This window comes from Poecilia reticulata, linkage group LG17 (assembly GCF_000633615.1).
Source record: "Poecilia reticulata strain Guanapo linkage group LG17, Guppy_female_1.0+MT, whole genome shotgun sequence".
In the NCBI taxonomy this organism is placed as follows: Eukaryota; Metazoa; Chordata; class Actinopteri; order Cyprinodontiformes; family Poeciliidae; genus Poecilia; species Poecilia reticulata.
The window spans coordinates 29,408,819-29,422,270 of NC_024347.1; the positions used below are offsets into that span (position 1 = coordinate 29,408,819).

At 37.8% G+C, this 13,452-nt stretch overlaps 1 protein-coding gene across 8 annotated transcripts in view; it reads left to right on the forward strand.

Annotated features, from left to right (window-relative positions):
* Positions 1 to 1,581: 1,581 nt before the first annotated feature.
* The window catches only part of LOC103479978 (WD repeat-containing protein 37), a 15,939-nt gene continuing 4,068 nt past the window's right edge, over positions 1,582 to 13,452 (forward strand). The window contains exons 1-13 of one of the 8 annotated variants that reach the window (XM_017309932.1): positions 1,582 to 1,763; positions 3,679 to 3,885; positions 5,335 to 5,370; positions 7,432 to 7,528; positions 8,261 to 8,356; positions 8,607 to 8,671; positions 9,005 to 9,054; positions 10,879 to 10,948; positions 11,576 to 11,711; positions 12,514 to 12,585; positions 12,681 to 12,725; positions 12,807 to 12,883; positions 12,967 to 13,201. In XM_017309932.1, the coding sequence (XP_017165421.1) occupies positions 3,748 to 3,885; positions 5,335 to 5,370; positions 7,432 to 7,528; positions 8,261 to 8,356; positions 8,607 to 8,671; positions 9,005 to 9,054; positions 10,879 to 10,948; positions 11,576 to 11,711; positions 12,514 to 12,585; positions 12,681 to 12,725; positions 12,807 to 12,883; positions 12,967 to 13,201 (1,117 nt within the window). In that variant the 5' untranslated portion in view covers positions 1,582 to 1,763; positions 3,679 to 3,747. Of the gene's footprint in view, positions 1,764 to 3,678; positions 3,886 to 5,334; positions 5,371 to 7,431; positions 7,529 to 8,260; positions 8,357 to 8,606; positions 8,672 to 8,866; positions 8,957 to 9,004; positions 9,055 to 10,878; positions 10,949 to 11,575; positions 11,712 to 12,513; positions 12,586 to 12,680; positions 12,726 to 12,806; positions 12,884 to 12,966; positions 13,202 to 13,452 lie in introns of all 8 variants that reach the window. The other 7 variants (XM_017309933.1, XM_017309934.1, XM_017309935.1 and 4 more) reach the window with 7 other exon arrangements.

Consider the following 13,452-nt stretch of genomic DNA (forward strand, 5'->3'; position numbering starts at 1 on the left):
CGCACACCTCACCACTGACTCACTGCCTTAGCTTTTTCTTTAGAGGAAACCTTACTGCTGCTCTCTGAATGATATTTTCTTCTGTAAATGATCCTTCATACATATTTCTTGTTCTCTAGTATTTCAAATTTGATTTAAAATTTATTTGTTGACAATTTGTGCAAGTTTTAGAACCTTTTACTTGTTTAATTTCTTGTTTTACTTTGACAAATTCTTTAAGTACGGCCGCTTGTTTGTGCCACCCAAAGAAAAGGATAATTTCACTATATTTGATGTATTTTTTAAAGTTATGAGATACAAAGTTGTAATTATCACTTTGTAGATCTAAGTTAAATCTCATAAGACTTTGAATTGTAAAATCATGAAATTGAATTATAATTGGGATTTTAAAATGCAAAACTGAATAATTTTTCACTTTTTATATTATAATTATGACTTTCAATCAAAATAACATTGTCTTCGTAACAATTAATTACTTTAGCCAGGGCTGGATTTACAAGGATGTGCGCCCTGGGGCTAAAGCCAGTTTCAGTTTCATCCATCCATTTTCTTTCACCTTTGTCCCTCAGTGGGGTCGGGAGGGTTGCTGGTTCCTCTCCAGCTAACGTTCTGGGTGAGAGGCAGGGTCATCCTGGACAGGTCGCCAGTCTGTCGCAGGGCAACACAGAGACACACAGGACACACAACCATGCACACACACACTCACACTCACACCTAGGGACAATTTAGATAGACCAATTAACCTGACAGTCATGTTTTTGGATTGTGGGAGGAAACTGGAGTACCCAGAGAAAACCCACCATGCACAGGGAGAACATGCAAACTCCATGCAGAAAGACCCTAGGCTGGGAATTGAACCCAGAACCTTCTTGCTGCAAGGCAACAGCTCTACCAACTGCGCCACTGTACAGCCCCAGTTTCAGTTTCCTATCCTTATTTCTTAATGGATTGGTTAAGAATGATGCATATTGGGTTTAATTCATCCACTAGCCAATGACTCAAACTTTTTCCCAAAGAAATGCAGTATAACTTAATTTTTCAAATACTTGAATATTGTTTATACTTGTAAAAATCACAAAATATTCATACAACTCCCCTATTTTTTGCCCTATGAGTTTTATATAAATTAAAGTTTGCAAAACATACTTTTGATATGTTCCCTAGCCAATAATGCCATGTTGTTCCCAAAGAAATGTACTTTAGCTGTATAATTTTTGAAATACTTGAATATTGTTTGTATTTGTAAAAAAAAAAAAAAAACACACACAAAATGTTAATACAACTATGACTTTTGATCCTATGAGTTTTACATAAAGTACAATGTTTGCAATTATAAAAATAAATAAAAATAGATAAACCGTTTGGGGTGCCCTCCAAAAATTGGAGCCCTGGGTTACTGCCCTAGTAAGATTTATAATTATCACAAATTTATTTCAGGAGTATTTATTTCCGTATATTAATTTTGGGGATTCTAAAAAATATAGATTTGTTCTTGCTGTGTATTTACATAAATGCTCAGCAGGGACTAAGTGTATTCTTGAAGAACATTGCCGTTTTTCTGATTTAAATGTTCGTGCTTTTATTGTGAAAAGCTTCGGGCCGGAATTGCCTTCGTTATCGTTTCTCACGTACTTGTAACGGTTCTGTGAAGCTGTCAACACGGATTTAAATCGCAAACCTTTAGCGCAAATAAAAACAATGACAAACGGAACAAACACAGGAACCACACCCCGGAACAAAAAGCAGCATTAGCGGACTTTCCGGTAAGTTTGCTGCCGTGTTTTGACCGGTCGTCTTTTTCCGTTAGCCTATTAGCTGCTAATAGGGGGAGGATAACGTTAGCTTGACTTAACGTGTCTTAACACGGCTCTGTTTTTAACTTAAGCTGCGTCTTAAACGTATCTTATTTCACACTAAAGTGACAGATTTTCAGCATTTAGTGCGTTAACGTTGCGTTTTTATTTGTGTTGCGTGAACAAAAGGAGCCGAGCAGACTGTCTGATAATCCAGACAAAGGTGTTTTTATTCTGCTGGAGAAGAGAGGAGCAGTGTCTGCTGGAAAACTGGAGACAGAAGGACGGATGTTTTATTTCTGAGTGTCCTCAGACCTTCTGTTAGTTCAAGGGCAAATAAAAAGCATCAAGTCGGCTGGATTTAGCTTTAAATCTGCCATCAACATCCTTAGACTTTCCCCAGAAATGAAAGACAATAAAGGGCGTGTTGATCAATCTTTGACTAATCTGAACATCCACCCAGCTTTTTCTTACAAAAAAGGGTTTTGCATTAAAAAGAGAGCTTTATTGATTATTTCTTGTCGTATAAAAGCTAAAATAAGAAGGCAGTTGCAACAATTTTATGTAAAAATATGAACCATTTTGACGCGAAGCACGGAAAAGTTGAATTATTTCAGAAAATCAAACATTATATAGATTAATTACACAAACTAAATTATTATGATTTTCCAATTAAAATGAATGAAAACATGATTTTTATATTTAGAATGTTACACGAGAACAATAAAAACATATTTTCAAATACAGAATGTATGTTTAATACCTGATTAAAGTTTTATTTCTCTCAAATATTTGTAACATATTCTAATTTATTGAATATGACTATAAATCGCAGACCTTAATCTACAATATTCCACATTTAAATTTAGCTGCTTTTCTTGTTTTCTACCATGATATTCAAAACAGTTTATTTTAGCTCCAGTGTCTCCACTAATATTTACTTTGGGATTAAAAGGACAACAGATTTTATTACCAGATTAACTTGATACAAAAGCCAAACATGCAAACAACAGCTGCTTCCTGGTGTTTTGTTTACAGCGCTACAATATATTGAATTACAGTTGTTGCTGCAAACATCACTATCAGCTTATTAAATGCAAAACTGCCCCAGATATTATTGTGATTAATAATAATATTGTTATTTTGAGACAATTTTTAAGTAATATAATGGAAACACAAAAAATTACCAAGTATTTTTGGTTTAATTTATATTGCAAATATGTTAGTATGATGTTGAAATAAGACAAAATAAACTTACAAGTTACTTGTCAGAAGGATTTAAGAGCTTGTTTAGAGTCAATAATTATTTAAAGTTGATGAAAAACTAATAATTCCACTTAACATGACATTTTTATCATCTTATAAGTGAAATAATCTGCCAAAAGAACCAGAACTCTTTCATTAATATTAAGGAATTATTGGCTCAAAACAAGATTCCTGAAACATTACCTATAACCAGAGTAACTAGTTACATTTACTCAGTTACATTTACTTGACTTACTTTTTTTTAAATGTATGTTTCCTACGCTGTACTTTCTTCAGGTCCTTAAAATACCAAAATTTCCATTTAATTTTATATTTTAGTCCGTCTGATGTAATTTTTAAGTACTAAATCAATCACCAATCAATTAATGTAAAAACTAACAGACTTCAGATAATATTAAATAATTAATATTATCATAATTGCATATTTTCCCATTTGAAGAGCAGAAAGTTGACAGAAAGAGATGCTTCTGCAGATATTTTTTGTGTTTCGGTCTCATAATATTTCTGCTTTGTCATTTAGTCTCTTTTGTTTCTACCTTATGCTTCCCACTGACTAAATACGCTCTCCAATCCTGTTTTCACGCTCCGTTCATCTCGCCGGGTAACACCTTCACACCAGCCAGGCTGCCAAGACCAATCCGCCTCTCCGCGTTCCTTCAGAGCGCCGAACGTCAGAGGGACGCCAGCCATGCCGGTGGAGAGCAGCAGCAGCTCCGGCTCCCGCCAGGCCAAGCAGAAGAGGAAGTCCCACAGCCTGTCCATCCGCCGGACCAACAGCACGGAGCAGGACCGCTCAGGCCTGCAGAGGGAGCTGCTGGAGGGGCAGGTGATCACGCCTCAGAAACGACCTGCTGTTCTTGTTTAAATGTCAAACTGCTGTTAGCCCGCCGTCCTGCTGGCTGCACCCGTAAGCCTAAGCCAATTAGCTTGTAATGCAGCCGTTTAGAGGAGGTTATTGCTGGCTTAAGCATGCTGCAATTACTGCATTATTGATGTAAGGTTATTTTCATTTAGCTGGGAACAGCTGGATTAGGAGAATCGCTTGGATAGAGGCTGGTTTTGCTTCAGTTTGACAGGAGTTAAAGCTGTTGGATGCAGAATAAATCAGATTTATCTGTATTTACCTTCACAACACACAGTAAAGCAATGAGACAGAAAGAGTCATGCTAGTGTTGAAAAGGAAGAGTAACTTCTCTATGTGAATTTGTTTGACGCATTTATTTGTCAGCTGTTTTCTTTTATTAGGCAGGAACGTTGTTTTATTTAAACTGGGAGCAAAAAACTAATTTTTAAGCTTAACTGGAGCATTTTATTAAACTTGATGACCAGGCCTGTTTAAACCAGCAATAAATGAATCACATGATTGATGTGATTAAAACGCTCAATTAAAACGAGCGCAATAATTTCCATTTGTATGATTTATTGTTTTTTTTTTCCCCTTCTAAATACTGGATGATTAAAGTCTTCAGTCTGGTCTCAACTAGCTCTTATTTTGAAGGACAGTTTAGTTTACAGAGACTTCATGATTCATTTTCTGTTGTTTGTTTATTTATTTTGGATATTTAAAATGTCTTCCAGTTTCAGCATTAGTTCATTAGAATTTAAAGTTTATTAATCTTTGAGAATGTGTTCCTGCCTCATTCTGTTATCTTTATATGCTATTGGAAAACTGTCTCAAAATAACAATCATTTGATTGGTTTATCATTCTATTGATTGATTTTCTAGTGACATAATCATTTAGATTAATAAAGAAATGAACAAATTACAAAAATATTTGCCTTGAAGGGGCACATCTCTCCAACTTTCATAGTTTTTTTAATGCATTTTATGAAGATGGTGTTGGTATTTGACCTATTAATTATCAATCAGTCAATCATGCTGATCGATCAGGGTTTTGATAAAGTCTACTTTGGAGTGAAATTGGCTGAATCATTGAATTTGTTTTGTTTTTCCAAACCAAAGGCAGGTTTACTCTGTTTGTCATTCTGAATATTTTACCAAACTTTTATTTTAGTGTAATATCCGTCTTACTGGTTTAACGGTAAACCTGAACATCAAGAGGCTGCAGTCGTGGCTCCCAGTTAAAACTGATCACCTGATATTATTTTAGCTTTGAATAAACATATTTTTGTGGGTTTTTTGTATGACAGAGACATAATGTCAGATTGTGGAGACACGGGAGGTGAATATTCTGGGATCTGAACCCATGTAAGCGTCTGTTGTGATCTTTTCCTCTCGACTTTATGTTTTCACTCTGGTCCCTTCTGGTTTCAGTCCTGTGATAATCTGGACTCCTTGGGGAGGATGGAGGTAAGTTGCAGTAGCCAACAGCCCCGGTAGTTTAGGGTAGGTTAGAGCTGAGAGTAGGTGTTGTGTGTCTGAAATGATTCAGGTAGTTGTTTAGTAAGTAGTTTTGGTAAATCCAGCTGTGGGATGTTGGTGTTTAAAAGGGGAAATGAGGAGAAAATTTCTCTTTCAGTAACTTTTTCTCACGATCTTCTGCTCGTCTTTAATGATCTCATTTATTTGATCCACCTGCTTTCTGCAATCGGCTGACGTCGTTTCAGATTCACAGACCAAATCTGTCCGACATGGATAACCTCGTACACACAGTGACACCAACTGGCCAACTCTAGAATTACAACTGAAAATAACATGAAGGTGTTTGGCCTGACATTGAAAGCAACTGATTTAAAAAAAATAAATAAATTCCTTTGTCTGATTTTATTTTTTGTTACTTGTATGAATTTTTGTCATTTCCTCTTAACTTTATATTTTGGTCCATCTGAAGATGTAATTTAAAAATTTTAAGTGATTGATAATTTGATCAGTTAATCAGTACTTGAGTAAACTTTTCACAAAATGCTTTTTTATTCTTACTTGAGTAACTTTTTATATTCATTTGAGTAAAAATAGGTTGAAGTAATGCTACTCTTACTTGAGTACAATTTTTGGGTACTCTGTCCACCTCTGCATGTGATAGATAGATAGATTTTAGCAGGCAGTGTATTTTGATTTGTGGCAAAGGATAAGAGCAGCATCACCTTTTCTTTTTATAGTTTGCAACCAAACATTTAAATCAAGTGTTTGTAATTGTTAATACTCTCAGTTTAGTCCCGGTGAGGAGCTTTCTTGTTTCTCCACTGTTTATAAATATTTCCACTACCCTCCTTTTGAAAATAATGATCTTTGTTTTGGTCAATTATCATTGTATTGTTCTTAATTATTTACGTTAAATATAGGGAGTTTTATACTGCCTTTTTTAAGTGATCATAGCTAAAAAAAATAAATAGTTTATTGAATACAGGGCTTGAGAAATCAGCGTTGCTGTCTTCTGCAAATTATTCTCATCATCATGTCTCATTTGATAATACGCCGCCGCGCCGCGATTCCTGCCACGCCTTTCATTTCTGCCCACAGTTTGTGCCGTGGCACTGAGCTCTCCGCTGTCGGCTTCAGGCCCGTCACACTCGACTGGTTTTCTTTGAAAAACGTCGCAGCGAGAATCCGTTCAGCTGAAACAAAGAGATCTGCTCTGCTTCTCCAAGGAAATGCAGCTGTGTTGTTCCTGCTGAGCTGCAGCTGTAAACGACGCAGGATTTAATCTGTGCTCATGATTTAAGCTGCTAAAGCAGATTGAGGGATAATTCATGTTAAAGAGGAAAAGATATAAAATCTGTGTGTTTGGATAGAGGTGAAAACTGGCAGAGAGAAACTACTTTTACATCAGACTCATTGAACATTTTTAAAACATGAGCTAATAATGGCTGAACCAGCAAGTCTAAGCTTGATTTGATTTTATATTCTTTCCCTAAGGAAACAAATCTGCTCTGTTCATTTTGATTTCCTTCCTTTCCAGACACCAGAATTCATTTTACATTATTTCTTCTTGGTTTTTAATGCCAGTCATCAGGTGTTTGATTCATTTTGGAGGTTTTATGGACATGTTTGAAATCGAGCTGCAAACTGCTGCAAATTTAAAAGTTTTGCACAACTTTTAAATAATTTTTACAGCCAGTCTTGCAGTACAATTGAAGCCATATATTTACATACCAGACGCATTTTTTCAGACTCATTTTAGGTCAGTTGGAATCACCAAAATTATCTCTATTTGTTAAATGCCAGAAAACTTGGCAAGAAAGTTTCTTTTTTTATTATTATTTCTTTTCAAATTCTGAAGTTTACAATATGAGGGATAATTCTCTAAACTGGGTCGAACCTTTTGGGTTCGCCCGGTTTACTGGCATCTAGAAAATAGAAATAATTGTAATGATTCTAAACGACCTAAAAACAAGAGAAGTTTGCCTGATTTAACTTCAGACAGTATTTGGTTCCAGTTGTACTCGTATTAGCATTTCTTTCGTCTTGCAGGACTCCAAGCTGCCTCTGACCCTGAGGACCAACCTGTTGGATCTGTTCAGTCAGATCGAGAGAGAGTTCGAAAACCTCTACCTGGAAAATATCGAACGTAAGTTTTCCAAAACTGCTGGAAGATTTTTGTCTGATTGTAATATTTGCTAAGTTTTTTTTTTCCCTAATATTTTAGTTGTAGATTTTGGCTCTAAAAGTCTCCAAGCAGCTTCTAAATCTGTTATGTGACTCAAAATTAGTGGGACGGTTTGGATATTCAGAAGAAGCTCTACTTGTTGGTAGCTTAGGTTCTGATCAAATTATCAATTTATTATCAATACTCTTCAATAAATATAATTATTTAGCAACAAAATGAACAGCTCTCCAATGCAGAGGTTTAACATTTATCTTGATATAAGCTTCATTTGGAATCCAACTTCAAATGTAATGAAAATGGTTCCAGGTAATGCAGGTAAGCTAATGACTGCTGATAACTACTCAACAGAATAAATCTGAGCTTTGCCTTCAAGCTAGCTTCACTGAAAGTAATCATTGTGGGACTTTTTTTATTTCTCCTCCTGCAGTTGTTTGAAAATTATTTCTATGAACAACTTGAAGGTTTGTTGGATGGAAAAGCTTCACACCCTTGTTTTTTTGAAGGTCATTTTTGAATTGGCTGAAATAAAATGTTTTAGATTTGACCTTACTTGTCCAGAGCTTTTCTACATAGATTCTTAATCACCGTGAATAAAGATCTATTTGTGGCCTATTTGGTGCAAAAACCAAAACTTTCCAGGACCTCCAGCTGTAGCCACTAAAACTGCTAACCGAAGCATCCTGTGACTTTCAGTCCGCAGAGAAATCGAATCCCTGAACGATCGCTTGGCTGCAGACGGACAAGCAGTCGAAGGAGCAGATTTAGCAAAAGGAGCTCTGAAAACGAAAGGTGAGTCATTTTATCAGACATGTTTAAATGAACGTATAAAAATGCACAAAACTTTTCATTTTATCCCCATCTTATAACAAACTGGGCTCAACCTTTCCTGTTTAAGATCACCTTTGTTTGCTGTGTGCAATAACAATTATACACTAATTTTCTTTTCAATATCGCAGTTTAGTTTAGGTTTGTGTTTTGTATTGACCTGTGGAAGATGAGATGAATCTCCTCTGATTTCTTTCTCTGTTTTAATGCGCAGCCAGCCACAGCACCAGCCAGCTGTCTCAGAAACTGAAAACAACCTACAAGGCGTCCACAAGCAAGGTACAGACTTCAGCGTCAATGGATTTCATTTTTCATTTCCTGTTATTGTTCTGTTATCAGAATAAGTAAGGTTAAATAAGATGTTAAAATATTTAACTTGGATATGGGTAGAAGAGAAGTGTGAGCCAAATATGAACTGATGTGTGAATGTTAAAGAGTGGAACTGCTGTCTTTTCACCCTTTCTTCACTCATAGCCGCGTTCAAATTCTTGCCACGCCAGAGTAGTAGGCGGATCCCGCAACTTCAACGTAACCAGTTGGGAGTTGTGGGGTGGAGACTCATGGGTAACTTGTAAAATTTCTCCCCCCTTGTGTGCCAATATGCATGAACAGCCCAGCCAGGGGGTCGACACTTCCTCCCCACGAGACTTGGTCATTCAAATGTAGGAGTTTGAGCTTTTCTCTCAGTTTCGGCGTGAGATAAAACTCCTCTTATCTCCCTAACAGGCTTGTTTTCAGTTGCATCTCTTTGGCTTTGATTTATTAGCTTCTTTTCGGCATTCACATAATGGTACACTGTGGAGACGTCTTTAGCATGAAGCAGCTGTTATTTACAAACGCTTTTTACGCCAAAAGTAGGAGATTCACCCAGAAGGGGGCTTCAGATGCGGTTGCTCCGTTGTAATCCAGGGTGCAGTCTGCTCAGCCCGCACCGTTTTCACTTTTTGAAGAGTTTTTGAAGAGTTACGACCACCGGATAGAAAGTTTTGGTGCTAAGATGAGGTGGTTTTTTTATTTATTTTATTTTTATGTCCGTATCTAAATTAGTTTATTTCGCAAAACTGCAATGGAAACACTTGTTTTGTATCACATGATCAACAACTGGATGTTTCTACTGGTGGAAACCACAAAGAAGATGACAGGAAGTGTTTGAAGTACAAAATTATTCACATGATTTTTATTGTTTCTTATTTAATAGAAATACCACAGTTGTGAAATTGCACTTTTTTTTCTTTTTTTTTACATTAGTGGAATATTGACGGTGTTTTCCGCACATTTGTAATGAAAACTCGGATACTGTGTGGTTTGACTCGGCCACAGAACGTGACAGGTTTGGGGTCAGAAAAAGGGCAGCTAGCACCTCTGCAGACCACACACATCCTGGACATACACTGTTTTACTGTCACCTTCCTACAGAGACAACCCTAAAACAACACTAGAGCCGTTTTAAAATACTCTCTGTGTGCCACGTTTCAAAAACGCGTCCTGGTAACTGAAGAGAGAACAGGAACCTGGGAAAAGCAGTCGGATCCATCCAGAGTGCAGCTGACAGCTCTGCAGCTCAGCCACGTTCTGTGCATCCTCACTCACTCAGCTTCCCTCAGAAAACTCCCCAGACCGTCCAGGTACCGCTTACACCTCGTCTGGATCCGTTTATTTTCACGTCCTGCTCAGCGCTCTGCGATCGGGTTTGAATCGGAGTTTGGCTGCGGCAGACTGCACACCTCAATCTGCAAAAACTCAAAATCTTGACAAGTATTTTTTTTAGTTTCCAGTTGAAATATTTTAGCACATTTGAAATAACCCAAAAGTTACTTATACATACTGTTTCAGCCGGAAATAGGAGCCTGTTATAAGTCAATTTCTTAATTTTGCTGAAAAAGTTCCGGTTCCATTGGCAGATTATTTTACTTATAACACTTTCTATAAGTTAAATAATCTGCCAATAAAACAAGCACTTTTTCAGCATAATTAAGGAATTATTAACTTAAAACAAGCTTCTGTTTCTTGCTGAAAAATTACTTGCAAGTTAGTTTTGTTTTATTTTAAGAGTGCTAAGAAATTTGCACTAGAAACTAAACCGAAAAACGGTTTTGAGTTTTTGCAGTGCAAACTGTAGCTCACTAACAGCTGGGTGCTTCAGACTCGCTGCTCACAGCTTTACTCTGCAGCGCTAAAACCATGAACTCCCCTCAGTCCCTGCTGCTGCTGCTGCTTTTCTTTAACTGCATCATCATGCATCAGTGTTGAACTGGAATCATTTCTGGATCCATCGCAAATGGATGGGAAAGCAATAATTTACTCCACTGTCCCATAAAGTCCCTTCGTTTTTCTGCTGCTGGAGTTTTTTACTCACTAACAATCAGCAGCAGCGTTTTCCATCTGCTTGAGTCATTTGAAGAAGTAAATATTTTTAGCGTCGCCGTTGGGCAGACTGAACTTCCTCTCAGATGAATGATGCCTTTTTTTCTCCTCCTTCGTTTCAGTCTGAACTTATTTAGCAGTTTGTGTCCAAAACGCACCAGGACTCCTGTTTGCATCATTCCCATCTTTAATGTAAACGCCTCCATCAAACCTCGATTCAACTGATACATTAATGATAACCTGTTTCTTGTCCCACCAGCTTTCACCCTGTTTTTATTTATCCTTTGAGCTGTTTTGATAAATTTACCTTTTTTTATCTACTGATCCAGAATAATTGAACCCATTTATGTTGATTTGATCTTTATGTTGCAGATCTGTTTTTGCTATTAGCTGATGGTTTTTGTTTTCAGCATCAGGTTTGCAGGGTTTATGCCTACTCTAGTTGATTTTAAAGCATACAAAAGGTTATTAAATTAGTCAATAAATGGTCTCAGACTAATATGTAATGTGAACTTAAAGCTTCTTAGCCCTGGCGTACTACAAGGACCCTGCAGAGCATCTCCTCCTGACCTGCTTCCTCCCTAAGAACAGGATTCCTGCACAGCTCTGAAAAAATAAAATGGGATCAGATAAAGATTAGCCTAATTAATCAAACAAAGTTAAAAAAAAAAGAGCTATATTTGACTAAAAAGGTGCCAATAAAGGCAGAATAAGCAGAAAACCAAAAAGTGATGATTCCATTTTAAGAAGCTGCGTTCAGGAACCCTGCCGTTGCGTTTTCGCCGTTCTGTTGTAACGTTGGTGTGGCGTCGGTGTCAGATTGTGTCCAGCTTCAAAGCGACCACGTCCAGAGCGGTTTGCCAGCTGGTGAAGGAGTATGTCAGCCACAGGGACGGCATCTGGGACCTCAGCGCCACGCGCGCCCAGCCTGTGGTGCTCGGTACCGCGTCTGCAGGTACGCGCCGACTAACTCCCCTTGTTTTGTTTTTTTAAATGCAACTTAAATGTTTTTCCTGTTTTTTTGCTTTTTTCCACAACACCTTCAATATTTAGCCTTCTTCTGCTTTTTGTCCAACAAAACCTGGATGGATTATTGTGTAAAAAAGCCTAAAGATAAATGAATATTTATGCCAATTAAATTTGAAACCATTTACACAGTTGAGAAAAAAATACTTTTAATTGAACCTGAAGATCTCTGTTTACAGGAGAAGTGATTATAGTGGCTAATAATTGTGTTATTATTGTTTTTTTTTCTCTTTTTAGATTATTTGTTTTCCTAACGTGTTGGCAGGCTTCTTGAAGCCAACATTTTTACCCAAATCCGTATCAAATTCAGACACCTTGTAATATAGATGGTTTAGTTTAACAGTTTAAAAGCTATAAATATGCATCTACAACGCAGGATTTCACAATTATTTTTATTTATTTACAATCAAAAATCAGATTTGTGTGTTGCTACTTTAGAAATATTAGCAATAAATTTACAATATTTATTCCTCATGTCCAAAATCTACATAAAAAATTAAAATGGGACTTTTCTTTTTATTTATTTGGCAAAATAATACAAATTATAATAATAGCAGATTTTATTTAGAATGCATTTTATATCTTTAGATCTAAAAGGTCACAAATAAAAACAATAAAAACCCACAGGTGTTTTGGGTATTTTTGTTCAAAATTTGAAATGAACCTGCAAAGATTTGTTCATTTTGCATTAATTTCTATGAAAAACCTCAGATTTGAATTTATCCTGACAGACCACACTGCCATGCTGTGGAGCATTGAGACCGGAAAGTGCCTCCTGAAGTACCTGGGCCACCAGGGATCAGGTAGCATCCAAGACATTTGATCATAATGTGTTGTAGCGTTGTTGGACGGTGTAGAAACGGCAACTTTCATTGACTTTTGGTCTGTTTTTCCTCAGTTAACTCCATTAAGTTCCACCCCAGTGAACAGATTGCTCTGACTGGTAATCATCCACGCTTCCATCACCCAGATACTTATTAGATAAAACACTGCAGCTCGTTAAACCCTCTGTCTCTCCCTGCAGCCTCTGGAGATCAGACGGCTCACATCTGGAGGTACATGGTGCAGCTTCCCACTCCTCAGCCCGTCGCTGACACCACTGTAAGCCTGATCTGCAGCTGTTCGCTCGCCACAGCGAATCCAGCAGACTTTATTTCCGGTTCACTCCCCTGTCCGTCCTGCAGACGCCCTGTGAAGACGACGTGGACTCCTCGGATAAAGACGACGTGGACGGCGATGCAGAGGGCCCGAACGACTGCCCTTCGGTCCGCGTGCCGACCACGACGCTGCGCAGCCATCAGGGCGTGGTGATCGCTGCCGATTGGCTGGTGGGGGGCAAACAGGTGGTGACGGCCTCCTGGGACCGAGCCGCCAACCTGTACGACGTGGAGACCTCGGAGTTGGTCCACTCGCTCACTGGTAAGATGCTCCGGTGTTGGAGTCGGGTTCTGTTTAAAGAGGACGAGTTATGCAAAATTCTGCATGTTTTGTATTTCTATTTGGAACTCAACTGCTTCTAAAAACAGGAAATCACAAATCAGCAGCTCAGCCCGTTGCCTAGCAACCCCAGTCAAGCTCTGCCCATTGCCTAGCAACCCCAGTCAAGCTCTGCCCGTTGCCTAGCAACCCCAGTCAAGCTCTGCCCGTTGCCTAGCAACCCCAGTCAAGCT